Source organism: Lactuca virosa, chromosome 9, assembly GCF_052849685.1.
Source record: "Lactuca virosa cultivar CGN04683 chromosome 9, Lactuca_virosa_CGN04683_v6, whole genome shotgun sequence".
NCBI classification, from domain to species: domain Eukaryota; kingdom Viridiplantae; phylum Streptophyta; class Magnoliopsida; order Asterales; family Asteraceae; genus Lactuca; species Lactuca virosa.
The window spans coordinates 22551025-22568939 of record NC_136434.1 but is presented as its reverse complement, the minus strand read 5'-3'; the positions used below and the strand labels follow the sequence as shown (position 1 = coordinate 22568939).

General features: G+C 38.5%; 3 protein-coding genes across 5 annotated transcripts; 2 read left to right on the top strand and 1 right to left on the bottom strand.

The window, feature by feature from the left end:
* Positions 1-631: 631 nt before the first annotated feature.
* Positions 632-1543, bottom strand: LOC145139013 (uncharacterized). Its single transcript, XM_079072981.1, has one exon. The coding sequence runs from the start codon at positions 1541-1543 to the stop codon at positions 632-634; it is 912 nt and encodes a 303-aa protein (XP_078929107.1).
* Positions 1544-4911: 3368 nt separating this feature from the next.
* LOC145138193 (uncharacterized) lies at positions 4912-7834 on the top strand. 3 transcript variants are annotated; one of them, XM_079072315.1, is made up of 8 exons: positions 4912-5258; positions 5343-5552; positions 5798-5991; positions 6088-6262; positions 6364-6545; positions 6647-6879; positions 6972-7301; positions 7577-7834. In XM_079072315.1, exons 1-7 carry the CDS (start codon positions 5152-5154, stop codon positions 7266-7268), a joined length of 1398 nt encoding a protein of 465 aa, XP_078928441.1. In that variant the 5' UTR covers positions 4912-5151; the 3' UTR covers positions 7269-7301; positions 7577-7834. The 3 variants fall into 3 exon arrangements, with proteins under 3 accessions (XP_078928441.1, XP_078928440.1, XP_078928442.1); XM_079072314.1 differs by lacking the exon at positions 7577-7834 and having other exon boundaries at positions 4913-5258; positions 6972-7513; XM_079072316.1 differs by lacking the exon at positions 7577-7834 and having other exon boundaries at positions 4920-5258; positions 5810-5991; positions 6972-7513.
* Positions 7835-11081: 3247 nt separating this feature from the next.
* LOC145137670 (GTP cyclohydrolase 1-like) lies at positions 11082-13214 on the top strand. Its single transcript, XM_079071796.1, has 2 exons — positions 11082-11776; positions 11954-13214. The coding sequence occupies exons 1-2, from the start codon at positions 11560-11562 to the stop codon at positions 13099-13101; spliced, it is 1365 nt and encodes a 454-aa protein (XP_078927922.1). The 5' UTR covers positions 11082-11559; the 3' UTR covers positions 13102-13214.
* Positions 13215-17915: the final 4701 nt, after the last annotated feature.

Sequence of the window (17915 nt, the reverse complement as noted above, 5' to 3'; positions counted from 1 at the left end):
ATTTCGAGATGAATCTACTCAGAGCTGTGAGCTTCCCATTCAAACCCTGTGCGTCCCTGAGAGTGCCTGGGGGTGGTGTCTCCATAAACTTGTCCACTTTAACTGGGCTAGGCTGGATGCCCTGTTTGGTGACATAGTATCCCAAGAACTGTCCTTCTTCTACCCCAAATGTGCACTTAGTCGGATTCAATTTCATTTTGACCCTTTCTAGTGTACGAAAAGTCTCCTCGATGTCCTGCAACATTTTGTTTTCATGGGAGCTCTTAATCACCATATCGTCGACATACACCTCGATGTTCCTCCCAATTTGCTCAACGAAGATTGAGTCGACCAGGCGCTGGTACGTGGCACCCGCGTTCTTCGAACCAAAAGGCATCTTGGTGTAACAAAAGGTGCCATGATCCGTGTAGAAAGCCGTTTTCTCTTCGTCCTGCTCGCTCATCAGAATCTGATGATACCCCTTATATGCATCTAGGAAACACTTCAGCTTGAACCCTTGCAGCGATTCCACTTTCTGGTCGATCTCCGGGAGGGGGTAGCAGTCCTTGGGACACGCTTTATTCAAGTCTGAGAAGTCAATACACATACGCCATGACCCGTCCTGCTTGCGCACCATAACCGGATTAGTGATCTAGGTTGGGAAAACTGCTTCCCTTACTATTCCGGCCTCCGCCAGCTTAGCCACCTCTGCATTAATTGCCCTGTTGCGGTCCCCTCCTTGGACCCTTCTCTTCTGCTTCACTTCCTTTGTCCCTGGCTTGATTGCCAGTTTATGCTCAATGACCTTCCTATCTACCCCCACCATATATGTGGGAGTCCATGCAAATATGTGTTTGTATCGCTTGAGTAGGCCGACTACTGCCTCCCTCACGTGACCTGGGAGGTTATGACCAATGCTGATCGGCTGATCATGGTATTCTTCGTTGATTACTTCCTTTCCTTTCGCCGGATCTCGTCGTGGCTTTTTTGTTTCTTTAGTCATCTCTGCTGGCTTCATTACCGTAAAGCACTGCAATTCTCTGGGAGGGGTGGCGAGTACTGTGGCTGGACCTGCCGGAGTGTCGAATTTCAAGATTCCATGCATAGTCGACGGGACCGCTCCTAGCTTTAGGAGGGTCGTTCTACCCAAGATGATGTTGTACTCTGCCGAATGTCGGATGACCACGAAGTCGATCAGGACCGTCTTCTTTCGTTGCTTATCGTGGTTGGTGATTGTTAGGGGAAGGTAAATCGTGCCCAACGACCACAGGCTGTGGCCGGTGAATCCGACCAGCCGCCCTGCCGTGGGTCTCAGGTTGTCTTTCCATCGATCCGGGAGGAGCCGAAAATAGTGCTCATAGATTATATCTGCTGAACTCCCTATGTCGATATACACTCTGTGTATGGTCACATCTTTGATGGAGGCCTGGATTACCAATGGGTTATCACCTCTCCATCCCTCAGGACGAGGGTCTTGCACAGAAAACGTGAGAGTCCGCGCCGGGGGCCCGGGGATCCGACAGTTCGGCGGCTGTGCTTCCCTACTACTTTTGTTACGTATCATGAATATATCCTTGGGTTGAATTCCTTCTTAATGCGCGTCCTTGGCATTCTCGGCGTCAAACTTGGCGCACAAGCTTCGTGCTATTTCCACCAAGTCTCCTTTGAGCTGCTTTTCCTCTATTTCTTTCTTGAGTACCGAACAACTGATCGTATCGTGTGTCTTGCTTTTGTGGTACTCGCAATACCGGCTCTTGGGTGACTTGGCTGGCTGTTGTTTTTCTGATACCACATACACCTCTGGTCGACGACTCCGTCTGTCGTCTCTATCGAATGGGAGAAACCTCGCCTGAGGCCTCCTTGCCTGGCCAAAGTGCCTACTTCCTCCTCGAAAGTCCGTATGACTTGGGTTATGGCGTTTGGTCGTCATGGCATTTAGGTATGCCTGCTTTGCTGCCTCCCCTTCTTCCTGCCTGAGATATCGTTCTACCCTTTCCTTTAACTCGGCCCGTGTTTGGGGTTTCTTACCCATAAGCTTTTGTGACAGGGGACCTGGTAAAAGGCCCCATGTGAAAGCGCCAGCTATAAGCCCTTCGTCGTGTCCCAGCACATCCAACGTGGCGTTTATGAACCGGGTGAAATATTCTCGCACGGTTTCACCCTCCTTTTGCTTACATCCTATTATAGAATGAGAATCTCCTTTGTACTTTCGTAGCTGCATGAAGTTGGTGAGGAATAGGTATTTAAGTTGAGCGAAGTTGGAGATGCTGCTTGGACGTAACTTCTTGAACCATGTGCCTACATTTCCATCGAGAGTCGTCGAGAAATATGTGCACCAGAACCTTTCATCAAGCTTCAGATACGTCATTGTCCACTCATACGTGTCGATGTGGCTGTCCGGGTCGGTAGTGCCGTTATAGGTTTTGAGCGTTGGCAGTTTGGCTGTGTTCGGTATTTCGTAGTCTAGCAACTCTTTGACAAACGGGGATGTAACGCTGCGAGAGAGGCAGTCTTGGGTTGGGACGACTGGTGTGCCTTGTGACTGGTGTTGGAGGCTTAAATCACATGACGACGATGCATGAAAGCCTGGAGTTGGTCTGTAAAAGGAGTGCTGTTGAAATGGCAACTAGAGAGGATAGCCAGAGGGGAAAGAGTGTATTGGTGTTAAGGGGTTGATTGTCGAGGCCTGCTGGAGGTTATGGTTAGAGGCAATGGTCGGTCCGGCCCACGTACCTGCCATCGAGTAGATAGGTGGCGTATGAGCCACCATAGTCTGCGCTAGTGGGGGTAGAGAAAGCATTGGGCCTAATCCACCCGTCACTTGGTTGAACGGTGTCACTGTAAACGACGGCTGGCTGTTGAAAACTTGGCTCGGTGGCAGCATCGCTGGTTGGATCAACGGTGGTTGCTGTGTTGGAGGTACAAAGAATGGCGGCATCTGAAGGGATGTGGTTAAGAGTGGCCCCGCCGGAGTTGTCCTCAGTTGGTGAGTTGCCGGTTGCGAGGCGGTGTTGGTGGTTATCGTAGAGCTTCCCTCACCTAGGGTTGCTCTGTTGTCCGCCGTGGGCGGCGGTGTTTCGTCCAACGTTGCCATGGAGCGTATGGGACTAGCCTGAGAGCCATCGCGTCCATCACTGCCGTCGGACGCCATTGATTCTTCAGTCTTTTGCTTTTAGTTTGTGTTCTTCGTCTCACAAACGGACGACGCCAAATGATGTGACCTGACTTTCAGCTGGATTAACACTGGTGGATCAGATTATCGGTTATCCCTGCAAGATCACAAGAAAGAGAGGCCGTCAGCCGCTTTCCGGGAGGGTGCTCCCGGAAGAACGCTCCGACGGTCAAGTTAGGAGATATCTAGGGTTTTTGGTGTCTGCTCTTAGAGAGAAGAGCTTACCTCGCGAGTCCGAGGGTGCATCCTTTTATACCTAGCGCTCCTGCCCAGTCCGTACTAGACAGGATCGCTTTTTGGGGAGACAAGATCAGAGGCGCTGATTGGAGGATCGTGCGTCCTTAACCGTCAGGGCGCTCTTATTGGCTCTGGCGGTAATGGTCTGATCCACTGTTTGTCCCCTGATTGTCTCTTTTGTCTTGGAGCTGGGAGCGTTCTTCAGCGGGCGCAAGCCTTTCGCCCGGGCATCCTGTCCTCAGAGGCGCTGGCGGGCGCTGAGCCTGCTGGGCTTAGCCCGGCTGGAACGCTTAGTGTTTTGGCTAGGCGCGATTCTGTCGTGCCGTCTTAGGCACGTCATCACTAGCTATAACAACATACTTTTAAAACTAAAAGAAAGAAGAACATACTAACCACTTGGTTCCTTTATTGAGATATCGTGAATGTCAGTTGTTGTAGTGGATGAAGGATCCAACGTAGAACCCCTCTAATGAAGTCATGCCTACAAACTCCAAAAGCAAATTGGAAGAACCTTAGATTAGGGTTCATACAAAATCCACTAACCCTAGGAGAGGGGTTCTGAATTTTGTATGTGTTTGTGTGTGTATGTGAGAGAGAGAGAGAGAGAGAGAGAGAGAGAGAGAGAGAGAGAGAGAGAGTAGACGATTCTAAAGTGAATAACAACTTGAAGGTTTGACCCCTAACAGTCTATTTAAAGGCTGCAGATAAATCCCTAATGGATACAAACTCTTAGGGCTTATCCTTATCTTATTTGAAAGTTACCTTATCCCTAACAGAATGTTGTCAAAACCGTCCATATCAAGATCTCTAGGAGCTTCTGGAATATTCAAGTCCTTTATTAATTAAAATAATTTAATTGATTACTAAAATAATTTATAATTAATTTATGAATTCCTTAATAAATTAATAACTTATTTTATCTATATCATTAATATTATTTGTGTCATAGACCAACCCAAAAGTACTCTACTATTATTAAAAATATTACTAAAACAATTAATAATCTTAGACATCATTTCCAACATACTAGACTTTATATTTTGAATTGTTTTTTCATTTTGGATCCGTATTACATTCTAAGGTTTATATATAATTATTTTATTCATGTATGGTTGCTTGTTTGAAATTTTCTCTTATTTATGCTTATGTTTGTTTATTTATAATTGTTTTTGTTCATTTAACACATTAATGAACAAGAACAAATAAACACGAAAAAAATAATATTTTAAGCAAAATGTGTTTGTTTAGGTGTCCGTAATAATTTAATTTTTTAGTCTAGTTAAACTTAAAGAAACAAACATATTCGTATATGTTTTATACGTTTACAACTCTAGTATCAACCAAGAAAACACTTCTGTTAATTATATAAGAAAAGAGAAAAACTATCATCATCAAAAGATTAACTCTAGTATCAACCAAAAAAACACTTCTGTTAATTATATAAGAAAAGAGAAAAACTATCATCATCAAAAGATTAACTCTAGTATCAACCAAGAAAACCCTTCTGTTTTACAAAAAAAGTCCTTTTAAAGGTCTAAAAAGGAATCCCAAACACAGGCTCAACTTGTTTCATTGCAAAACCTTGGGGAGAGTTCTGCAATACAGACAAAGACGAAGAAAGAGGGCAAAGTCAAAGTGTAGTAATAACTAATAACTAGTTGCACACTCCAAAAAACGCCACCTCCTCCACCGTCAGCCTGCGCAGGAATTGTAACCCTTATCCGTCGACTTTCACCCACCGTCGTTCCAATTTCCAAGCAGTAATGGGCGGTGATACAATTTCTCTTCCGGATTCCTCCATTGACGATGAAGACCTATCCTCCATCAATCAGCAATTCCTTGATCGTTTGAGCGTAATACCCACTTCAAGGTATGTTTTCTTGTCTAAAAGCTGGAAATTGTTGAACTGCAAAACAATTTAAGATGAATCCTGAGTAATAATTTTTTGATTCAGGCCAGGTGGTTTGAAAGCCAAAACAACGGACGAGAACGAATCCGTGTTTACAGAATCTGATGTTACGAGCTTCCGAGATTCTTATAACACTTTGAAGAGCAAAGAAAACGAAACAAGAACGCACAGCGTCTACGCACAAGTTCTTAAGAATTACAATGAATTGAAGCACCGGGCTTTGAATATCGAGGTGGCTAAAAGTAAAATTTTGAGGTACTGTTTATCATCATATGAACTCATTAATATCTTATAGGCGAAGTTCGATTTAAGTTTAGCACTTGAGCTCAATTGCTATCTTTACCTCTACCTTCAAATAGAAATCTATCAGAGTTTGTAAATTTCAGGCTCTAAAATCTCGGTAAATTCCTTTCCTGCTTTCTTTAGTTATCTGATTAGTTCTCTGTATTGTAGCATATACAAAACCCCCATAAATAGGATCTTTTTGAGAAACTTTTCAGTTTTTTTTCCAGCTATACCCCTGGATCATGGGTAGAAAACGTAGGAGGGATGACCATGAGTGACTACAACTTGCCAAAAACAACAACACTTCTATTAATCGGCCCAAAAGGATCTGGGAAAAGTAGTCTCATCAACAGAATCTCAAGGGTTTTTGAAGATGACAAATTTGCACCAGAAAGAGCCCAAGTCACATGTATTCTTTCATTTCACAATTCTGTGCATTATATATAATACTTTCTGTATTTTCAATCATTCCAATGAAATTAATAATCTTGATTGATTGTTTCAGACAATTCTTCCATTGGAAATGGAACTTCCTTCCTCCACGAATACATGATACCAAGAAATTCAACTTCTTTCTGCCTGTATGACACTCGAAGCTTTTCCAATGATTTATCTGAAAATTTGGAGATGATCAAACACTGGATGACAAAAGGTGTTTCTCACAATGAACTGGTGAAAAGGTTGAATTTTATAAATTATAATTTATTATTTCTCATCAGATTATCATAGTGTTCTACTGTTCTAGCTATATGCTTATTCAAATGTTATTCCGGATATATAGCCCAACTTCAAACGCCAAAATGAAGGATAAATTCGTCTCTTATGAAAGAAGGAAAGTCAACTTTGTTATATTTGTGGTCAACGGGCTTTCAATTCTGAAATGTTTGGACAGCAATGGAGCAGACACACAGTATACAGAAATGGTTTCTAAAGTTTTCAGTTCACCATTTTTGTCTTTCAAAGGTTACTATGGAATATGGATTATGAAATGCCATTTTTTTTTTTTCATTTTTATTCTATATGTTTTTTTTATATCTTTTTCACTCATATCTTCCATTTTTCAGATCATAAACCTGCTATTGCAATTACACATGGAGATCTACTTACATTATCTGAACGTGCACGTGTTTGTGTTTATCTTGGAGAGCTTCTTGGTGTTCATCCAATTAAACAAACATTTGACATTTCAGATAACAATGAAGTCACAACTGAGTTGACTATTGTTGACTTGCTGCGTTATGCTCTTGAGCATGCAGATAGAAACCTTCCCTTCAAATCCCAACCTCGAATCAATAAGGCAAGACTCTGAAATAAATCAATAATGATATATTTCTGTTAATCTTGCATGTAACTGAGTTGACTATTGTTGACTATTTTACATATTTGCAGGGTTGTAGGATTCAGATATGGGCATGTTCAGTACTGATATTAGCTCTGGGAGTGTTCTATTTCACAGTTCATCTTCATGGGTTTCATTCTGAAAAAGTTCAAGAAGAAAGTGTTCATAAACCGGATCTTGAAATGAAGAAAGTTAACACAGAAAGTGTTCTTAAACCAAATCTGGAAATAAAGGAAGTTTGTAGGGGTAGGAAATCTAAATCTGAATCAAGAAAAGAGAGAAAGAAGGGAAGGGTTCGTGAACCAAGTGTGGAGATAGATTGGGCGAAGATTCGTCACATTTGGTAGGGGTAGATTTGTCATTTGTCAACCAAAAACCAGGTATGTTTGTATGAGTTTGAGGGTATCTTGAACTGTGTAAATAGTAGTATATAACAACTGGGTGTGAATAAAAGTGGACTATTGATTGTGGAAGAGATTTCCCTTTCGGGTTCACTTCTTCATCAAACATGTAATCTATATAATAAACTAAACTATAAAAAAAGTTGTAAATCGTGTTTATAAAGAGACCATAATGATGAATTTACCTAAAATGTGTTTGTAGAAAGATTTTCTTGATCCATTAAGAGTTTAAGTCACTACTTTTAATCTTGTAGACTTGGATAATCAATAATCTAGATAAAGGTGGCATTTAATAAAGTTCAGGGGCCATTTTGTAGAAGTGATGGTCTAAAGTTGTCAATGTGATTTCCATTTTGTAAATTTATGGAAGTGATGGTCTAGATAAAGGTGGCATCAGGGGCGTTCATTCTTTGACTCCCACTTTCAAGTTCATATTGTGCCTTGTGTTTACTCATTGCTTCATGTATGATTACAAGTGATTGAATAAAAGATTCTTCAATTGGTCAAATCTTGTTCAAATTCTTTTTAATTACTTGTTCAAACTCTTGAATTGGCTTCCATAATCATAACAGATTAGTTTTTCAATCTTGTTTTGATGAAATCCATTGTAATTTATTGATCGTGTTGTTTATTTATTGTACGACTTCAGTAAGAATATGTTGGGTTAAAAGTGAGCAAAGGAGTAAAAGATTAGAGTTAGTTGTTAAAAAGACTTCAAGGTTTTTATGCACAAGAGAAGTTTTTTAAAACAAAATTTTATTTGGTTTAATATAATAAATAAGCTTTAAAAGTAATTTATGATAAATCAGAGTGCTCTAACATAAATTACGTTCAAGGTATAGAGGAGAGACTGAAGGCACGACCAAATCAATAAATTACAATGGATTTCATCAAAAAAATATAAATACAACATTTAATATATATAACATTAAAAAAAAAATATAAATACAATATTTAATTAAATATTTTTTCGTATATAAATACGATTTTTCTGCATGAATATGTATATTATGAAAAAAATATACTTAGAGTTAAAGTGTAAAAAAAAATATAAACTTAAGGATAAAAACGCAAAAAAATAGTAAATTTAAGGGTTTTTTGCGAATTTAATATAATGGTAACCTGGAAAATCTGTTATCACCGGTAAAAGGGTAAAACCGAACATTTTTTCGAAAATGTTTGTGTAAAAACTGACATAAATTTCAACTTTAGGCAAAACCGACAAAACCCTGAAAACTTGATGGTTTTTATGACATTAGCCCTTTTAGTTCTCACAGGTTTAGACGTTTAGGTTCGGTCTAAAGTAAAGATGATTCCTAAAACAAATCAATATTTGTAATTGAAGACTTTTCATATACACCCTCCACCCACACACACCTTTTTTTGAAATAATATAATTTCATTGATTTAAATTTATATGAAAATAAACTTAATCGTATAAAAGATAATAATAAACTATAAAGCAAATGTTAGGCAGCCCTTTGACGGAAAGGTAGTTAAAGCTATTTTTTTTTACCTCAATTCAAAATATGTGGGACTGGAAAGTGACAGTGGGGTTGGTGAGCTTCACCAACAATTGCAAAATCAACACTATTTTTTATTTTTTATTTTATTTTTTAATTTTTAATTTTTTTTAATGCAATTTGTTAAAACAAATCTGGGAAACAATTGTTTATTTTGTAGTTAGCGACCACTATGAGATAAGTGTAATTAGTAGGTTGGAACTAAAATGATTATTATTATTGCTTAAAATCTATTATTTAATTTATGTATTAACTTTGTGTGTCATTCTTAATGGGGATATATTCACTAAAATAAACATTACTCATGCCTTCAACTAAAGGTAAATGAATGTGTTGGAGATCAATCGGGTAGGGGATATATATACTTCTTGGTTAATGATATCTCGTCTTCAACTCTCCTTATTTCTGTTAGCACTTTAACATTGGTGGTGTAGTTTAAGATTATATTAGAAAACTTCAAAACAATTACTTGATTTTTTTTTTCTATGGATAAAAATGTTTATGTTGTTGCATGCCCTATTTTAAGGACTTTCCCTGTGTTCCTTCTCTTGCAATGTTCTACATTCTTTTATGACAACTTGTCTCCAGCTTCACTCATTTGCTTTGATCATGTCATTTTTTGAGGATTTTTGGCTGTAGTCATCTTCAATCTTTGGGAATGCCCTGTATTGAGGACTCCCTTCTACAGTCCTCCTCAGTTAAAGAGATGACTTTAAATACATGAATGATATGGAGGTTTTATGCTCTCCTAGTATACTCGACATAACCCGTTGTAGAAGAGGAAATCCCCACAGCTCATCATTGCTTGGGTAGTGTTCTTTTTGGTTTAATGCTATAACTCAACTACAAACAACCTGCAAAACTAATTTGATCTTCTAGCACGATTGAAATTATATGAATATTAACATGATTTAAAAAATATTAATATTTAAATATACTAACATTCTGCCAATTTAATCCTTTTTTTATTTTAGGCATTTTTATAAGATTTATTTATTTGGTATCTTATAAAATATAATTTTTATAAATCACTATCAATTCTCTTATTCAGTTATTCTAATAAGTGAATTAAAATAATCATATCAACAATTATTACCAGGGAAAAGCACATAAAACACTAAAGTTTCACATGAATCCGGTTTAACCACCACATTGACATGTTGGTGCCAATTTTGCAGGTAATTTAGTTCTAAGAAAGTAACAGAAGCTTTAAAAAAAGTCCATTGCGACCGCTACTACAAATGGTAACATGAATATATTTTTTATAGTCAAAATAACAAGATATTAATGTAAAAATTCTACTATTTATTTCTTTCCATCATATAATTCAAAAAACAAATTACAAAACATGTATATTGGCTATTCATACAAACTATATAGTTTCAAATAATGTTATTTTCTTATTTGGTACACAAAATAAAAATGGGTTTGTATATAGACACTTTTATGAATATAAAATATAGATCTGGGTTGTTTTTGTATTCTCCATAAAACATAGAACATTTTATTTACTTTTTGTTTATGTGTATATGGATCATTCAAACAAACTATAAGAGTTCTATGATGAACATAAATAAATTATAGAATGTTTATATAAATATATTATTATTTAGAGTATAAAAAATGCATTCGTAGAGTTCTATGATGAACATAAATAAATTATAGAATGTTTACATAAATATATTATTATTTAGAGTATAAAAAATGCATTCGTATTAGCATTGGTAGTACTGGTCGTCGAACTTTTTTTATAAAATGAGTGATTTTTTAAGAATAAGAAACATATAAAACAAGACACCTAACATATTAAAATGATAATATTGAACATTTTAGCCAATATTAAAATGGTAATATTGAACTTTTTAGCCAATATGAATGGTTTTTGTAGATCAAAATAAGTGATGGTTAAAGTGGCTTTGAAGTGCTTTTCCCTTCTTATTATTAGTGATTTGGTCTGAAAGTTATTTATTTTTGGTATTAAATGCATCTTAGATTTCTAGCAAATAATCAAATATTATTACCAATCAATATTCCGAATCAAACATCACAATTTTTTTTTCTTCTTTGAATGAGATTCAACGGTTATATTATAAATTAATGACAGAGATCTTAACGTAAAAGTGTCCACCAACATTAAAACGACAAAAACCAAAACCTTCAACGGCACTTGCAAGTCGCAAGCAATATGGTCCAAGTTCAAAGATTTGATCTTTTTCCAAATAAAAAAAGAGATATGTATGTATCTATCACACATTCCAAAATCAATGGCACTCCTTTCATCTCTACATATTCACACACTTCACACAAATTGCGCACACAGCACACACATATCTCATCTCCCCTCTTCTTCCTTGGTACCCCGGTAGCCCTCGTCCCCCTTTGATAAGATTCTTGAACCAGGTTTCATTCTTCCAAGATTCATTCATTCGTCATCAAATTTCTATCCTTTTGTCGGTGTTATCTGACCTGGGGTTTTTCTGTTTTGCCTCGTTTTGTTCAAAGATTATATACAGATCGTTCTGGCTGTTTTTTGGTATAATAGATTGCATTTCCATTGTAAAAGGGATTAGGGTTTATCAGATTTATACTGGGGTTTTCTTATCTTGGATATTTATAATCAAAATTTGATTTTATTGAGAAAGAGAGTAGGGTTTATTTGTAGATTCAATTCAAACCCATCTGGGTTTGTGATTCATTCAATTAGGGTCTGTTCAATGGGAGCTTTGGATGATTGTCATTACGATTTGGGGCTAGAGAATGGGATAAACCTTGGTGGGTGTGTTGAGCTTGATTTTGAGCAAGACCCACAGACTGTAGCCATTGAAGATGCTGTCAAAGTTTTGCTAGAGGGCTTGGGTGAAGACATCAATAGAGAAGGGATTAGGAAAACCCCTCTTCGTGTTGCCAAAGCTCTTCGCGAAGGGACCAGAGGTTCGCTCATTTTCATTATATCACCACTCTTATCTTCATTCCGTGTTTCATTTCAATCGTATTTTAGTTTGACAGTTTGCTAGAATTACATAGAAATTTGGCATTTGGTTTGAAAGCAGTGACTTCAAACTCTCAACGAATCTAGAAAATCTTTCTAACGATTTTGAATTTCTCCAGGCTACAATCAGAAGGTGAAAGACGTAATCCAAGGTGCATTATTTCCTGAAGTAGGAGTCGAAAATGGAGTTGGTCAAGCTGGAGGAGCTGGTGGGCTTGTTCTTGTTAGAGATCTTGATCTCTTTTCATATTGTGAATCTTGTTTACTCCCATTCCAGGTCAAATGCCACGTAGGCTATATTCCATCTGGTCAACGTGTTGTGGGCCTTAGCAAACTCTCAAGGGTCGCCGACATCTTTGCAAAAAGACTCCAAGATCCACAACGTTTAGCAGATGAAATCTGTTTAGCTCTACAACATTGGATCAAACCAACTGGTGCTGCTGTCATTCTTCACTGCTCACATATTCACTTTCCCAGTTTTGCCCCTGGGTGTCTCGACTCTGATCACTCAAAATGGGTCAAGGTTGTAGTCGGGTCTGGTTCAGGTTCTTTTGAAAAAGACGATTCTGCCATGTGGGTTGACTTTTTGGGTCTTCTAAGACATAAAGACATCAATATTGAAACCATTCATTCAAGAACCAAAGCTTCTTGTTGGTGTCCTTCAAGATCTTTCAAAATTGGACCTTCAAAATCTGGAATGGTTGCTGCTGTGGGGTCCATCATACAATCCCTAGGTCAAGACCCATGTAGAAAAGAACTCATGGGTACTCCTAATCGTTTTGTCAAGTGGCTCATGAGCTTTAAAGATTCAAATTTGGAGATGGAACTCAGTGAGTTTAATGGTATCCCTTTGAGAACAATCGGGCGTGTGAATTATAAAGAACATATCAAGTCTGAATTGAATTTATCATTATGGTCACTCTGTGAACACCATTTACTACCTTTTTACGGTTTAGTTCATATAGGTTACATGTCTGATGAAGAAGTGAATCCAAAAGGGAAATCTCTTCTACAATCAATAGTTCATTTTTATGGTTTCAAACTTCAAGTACAGGAAAGGCTTACAAGACAGATTGCAGAGACTGTTGCTCCATTATTGGGTGGAGATTTAATGGTGGTTGTGGAAGCAAATCACACTTGTATGATTTCTAGAGGGATTGAAAAATTTGGTAGCAATACAGCCACCATTGCTGTTCTTGGTAGGTTCTCAAATGATCCAGCAGCAAGAAGTAAGTTTTTGCAGAGCATTCCTAGCTATTCTTTGTAACTGATAAAGTAATTTTACTCTAGATTGCTGCAATTTTTGTTGTTAAACATCACACTTCTATATAAACTTCTATTAGTATATTGTATTTCTGCATTCATAGGGGTGTCTAATAAGGTGAAAGTGAAACAGAAGTATATGTCTACATGTACTCATTCATGGAGTTTCTTGTGAACTAAGAGCTAGATAGATAGTGTAGAAGCACAAATCTTAAAGGTCTTTATTTTGCTAAACACATGGATTATCAATATGTTCTCTTTCCTCCCAATCAGTAGGTTGGAAAAAAGGTAGCTCATAAATGTTTAATGTTCAATAGAAAAAAAGAGCCAACATTCCAAAAATGATTGTCCGGTGTGTATACATGCTTCCAGAATCTTTTCCTTGCAATCTATCAGGATACTATAAGTTGCATCAGGTTTAAGGAGGAATGTGAATATATGTGGATAATTTTTCTGTTTCACACTACGAATCCTTCTTGATAGGGAAGCATGATATAACTAGTATACTTTCCAGTTGGTGTGTTGATTAATAAATTCATAGACGTTCAAAAAAAATGTATGGAGAATATGTTGTAAACATTCTTGACATAATCCAACCATACTAAGTGGGTGTTTGGAATTGCTTATTTGAAACGTTTATTGACTTATGGTTTGAGTGTTCGACACCGATAATAAGGAGTTTTAAGTAGTTGGATATGAAGATTTTATAAGCATTTATTGACATAAACTAGGTGTGAGTGATAGGCTCTGATACATCTGTGCACAAGAAACAGACTCCATTGATAATCAAGCTATGAAACATATAAAAGATATCAGTGTTTTTCCATTCACTCGAGAGGAATGGACTCTCCAAGAAGAACAATCTTCAATTCTTAATAATTCTTAGCTGCCTACTTCCTAAAACATAAGGTCTATTTATACTTACACCAGAGACAAGACAAAAGGGAATAACAACCAACATAATCAGGTGTTGCCCCCACTAACAATTGTTTCCACCCATGATTGGCTGTAGACTTGCTAATAGGAAAATAAATATATAAAAGACAGAAATACCCCTATGCTATAAACCAGTAAAGTTGGGGCTTATCAATACTGGCGGCCTAAACTTTCACCTTGTCCTCAAGGTGAATGAAAATGTTGTATAGCACCCAAATTCTTCCAGGCTGCATCCAAGATCGTTTTGACAGCTTTAATGACCTTTCTATTCTCATTAACAATCACATATAAGGACAAGTAACTAGGAGCCTCCCTTGGTGTCATCATTTCCCCAACAACATTCTCAGACTTACATGGGACTTCAACAAGGACCTCAGCACCTGCATTGGTGACCTTTAAAGCATTTGTAACTCTAATTTTCTTTAAACTTACTTTGGTGTCGCTAGCTCTTACAATCTTTAGTATCCCAACTCCACCAGAAAACCTGGCTAACCTTTCTTGACACATCTCTTTATCATGATCACATGTGCTAGACCCGATTGTGTCCATTTCCACCTGCTCAATATTCATTCCAAGTTCTTTCATTATAAGCTGATCTCCAGTAAAGGTGGTGGCCAGAACTTGCAGTTTTTCCTTCTTGTTCTCATCAAACCCAACAGCTTTAATGTTACCAGCCTTAACACATATCCTGTTGAGAATCAAGGTAGCCAACACATCACTACCCCTATCTTCAACAACAATTAATAAGGGCCGTTGCTTCTTTAGTGTCAACTCATAAAGAGGATCAAAAATCTGAATTGAAATACTAAAATTGTACCAGTTCCAACTGTTACACTCCCCGAAAATTCTATCATAATCACAACACAAACTGCCAAGCGCACATGTTTAGGTCTTGCAACCCCTAATTCATATGAAACGCTTGTACTTATTTCTCCACAAAGACCAACAAAAATCATATACATCATCGTAAGAGCCGAAGGAACAACAAGTTTCCTGAAGCTAAGAACATAATGCAAGACTTTATCTGAAAGACCCATCCAAGTGTAAACAAAAGTATGAGAGAATGGAAGTTCAAAAAAATGATTTCTTTCTCCACAGAATTGACGAATAACAGTTAATGTTTGTGAATTGACACCTTCATGGTAGTCAACTACTAAAGTGTCGCCTGAGTCGTAGTGACCTTAGAAGAAGAGTCAAAGTGTCCGTTCATAAGAATGATCCAATACATGTTTCCGTTACATTCTCCTTTAAATCTCGTGACGGGGTTGGAGGATGTTTTGGATGTTTGAGATCCGATATCAACATCATTACAGGTAGCAAGAGTTTCCATGGATTCCTTGCTATAGGAAGTGTTGTTGATAAAACTCGACAACCGGTTGATTTTAATCATAATTGTGGCTGTCTCTGCCTTGATCAAAATAAACCTTAGGGTTTTGGGGACAAACTTGGAAGAATCCGACGCCAGAACGATGGTTTCCAAGCACGAGAAAGAGGTCGTCCATGGAGTGTTGATCGGTAGGGGAAAAGACGGTTGTGCGAGTATGAGAAATCGGTAATTCTCGTGCACGTTGGTTTAATTCCTTTTTGACTTTAGTAAGAAGAGTCGTCTCTGTTTTAATAAAACTTGGGCTTAAATGAAAAATGTTACCTATCGACTCCATTGTCCGTTTTGCGTGATATGAGCCCAACACTCTAATTTCGGCCCACATGCCCTTTTTTAGCCCAGATCTACAATGACCTAATATTAATGGAGCCGTTATCTCCCAGTAACGCAGTTGACATTCCGTTAGCATTCCGTCTTGTGAAAATACCCATCACAGGTTCATTCCTACTTGGTCCGGCATGGAGTCTGTCGTTTCCTCCCCTCCCGACAATGGTGGTGGCGGCGTCGGCGGCGATAGTCTATAACTATCGAACAAGTGCACCTCCATCCTTCTATCATACCGATTTACGCCTCTTGTATTCAAAACCGCTGACCTGTTGTTATTGGACCCTAGAGATGGTGGAGACGACGGTCGTGGTCTTGGTGGTGTCGACGGCGGAGACGCCAGCGGCGACATGTTCCACTTCTTGTGTGATTCTTTCAGGTTCAAAATGAATCCAATTGTTCCTTCCTTCAATGATTCTGTAACACCCATAAAAATCACGCCAATTAAAAACTTTTTAAAACATTTCAAAACCAATGATTATTACAAAACTTGTTTTCAAAATAGTATAATGTCAGAGTATCCCAGAATCAAATCATGAAAACATAAGGAAGTGTACGATCACGCCTTCGCCTTCCCGCGATCATCAGAAGTACCTGAAACAAAATCAACAACTGTAAGCTCGAAGCTTAGTGAGTTCCCCCAAAATACCAACGTCATACAATCATAATCATATCATATAAACAAACAGCATGCATAATGAGCCTTCAGCCTGACTGGACCGCCTCGTAGCGCCTTCAGCCTATCTGGACCGCTCCCGAGCCTTCGACACGTCTGGACCGCCTCGCAGGGCCTTCAGTCTATTCAGACCGCCCTGGGTATGTTGGTCTTCAACACAAAGCAGGACCGCCTCAACCCAACCCCCAATCAAACAATCATATGCACATAAATATCATACGCTAGCATATATAACAGTCAAACCGATGTAACAGATCACTAATCATAGCAACATCCTATAACCAAGATACAGACCTAACTGGTCACTAACATAGCATCATCCTATATACTAGGATACCGACCTAACCAGCTCACTAAACATATCACCATCCTAACTACCAGGATGTAAATCAATAATCATATCATGCAATAACCCGGATACGAATCTGAAAAAGGGCCGACATTGGTGCCTTAAACCCTGTTGATATAGTGAGAAGAACTCACCTCACAAGTAGCTCGGAGTGATAAAGTCAAACTCCACCAAATACAGCTCCAAGTCCAACACCTACATCCACCAATGATCCACTTCCATAAATTCCCAAATTACCAAAATACCCCCAGAAGTCAAACTGGTCAACCCTTGGTCAAAGTCAAAGTCAACGATCAAGGTTAACAGTCGATGTTGACCCAACTCGTCGAGTGCAGCTAGCAACTCGTCGAGTTCCTTAAGAACTCAGGAAATCATAAAACCCTAATTGACTCGCCGAGTTTCCAGACAACTTGCCGAGTCCATGCGGGGTCCAAATGTCGGGAAAACCCTAACTAACTCGTCGAGTCCTCTTACTGACTCGCAGAGCTCATGCAGAATCAATACAGGCAATCTTCAACCTACTCGTCGAGTCGGCTATGCGACTCATCGAGTCCCTTCAGTCCATTCCTTATCCAGACGTTTTTAAGCTACCCCAAAGCTCCATATTGCAGATCTAACCTCCTAGGCATGGTTTCCACGTAAAGCTGCAAACTTTACGTACATGCATGGTCCTAAATGCCAAAACCAAGCTAAGGGAAAGGTTTAACCCAAAGAGAAGGGCCCAAGCTTGCTAAATCTGATAACTTTATGGCTATAGGGACTAATAGAAGTCCAAATCTGAAGTTACAACTTCAGATCATGACCATACCCGAAATTGTTCACATATATGCCAAAATGGCCCTAAACTTAAGCATGGAGAGATCTAGCTAGAGGGAAGTCAAGGTAATGACTTGTTACCTTCAAAATGATGCCAAGATGAAGTAGAGTCAGATCCACAAGCTTTTCTTTGCTCCAAGCTCCTTAGACTTCAAGCCTTCTTCACAAAAACCACTTTCCAAGCTTCTTCACACACACAAATGGAGGGTATTCGAGATTAGGGTTTTCTGGACTCAAGGGGGACGGTAAGGGATGTTGAGGGAGGCTAATGACCCTTTAAATAGGGTGCAAAACCCCGGAAATTAGGGTTTCATTTTCCAGCTCCTACTCGTC

Excerpts from the sequence above, each read along its gene's own strand:
- LOC145138193 (XM_079072315.1), top strand. The coding sequence starts at position 5,152 with ATGGGCGGTGATACAATTTCTCTTCCGGATTCCTCCATTGACGATGAA. Across the intron at positions 5,553-5,797 it reads GCTAAAAGTAAAATTTTGAG|TTTTTTTTCCAGCTATACCC; the intron begins GTACTGTTTATC and ends GAAACTTTTCAG. Across the intron at positions 6,880-6,971 it reads CCCAACCTCGAATCAATAAG|GGTTGTAGGATTCAGATATG; the intron begins GCAAGACTCTGA and ends ACATATTTGCAG.
- LOC145137670 (XM_079071796.1), top strand. The coding sequence starts at position 11,560 with ATGGGAGCTTTGGATGATTGTCATTACGATTTGGGGCTAGAGAATGGG. Across the intron at positions 11,777-11,953 it reads TCTTCGCGAAGGGACCAGAG|GCTACAATCAGAAGGTGAAA; the intron begins GTTCGCTCATTT and ends GAATTTCTCCAG.
- LOC145139013 (XM_079072981.1), bottom strand. The coding sequence starts at position 1,543 with ATGATACGTAACAAAAGTAGTAGGGAAGCACAGCCGCCGAACTGTCGG.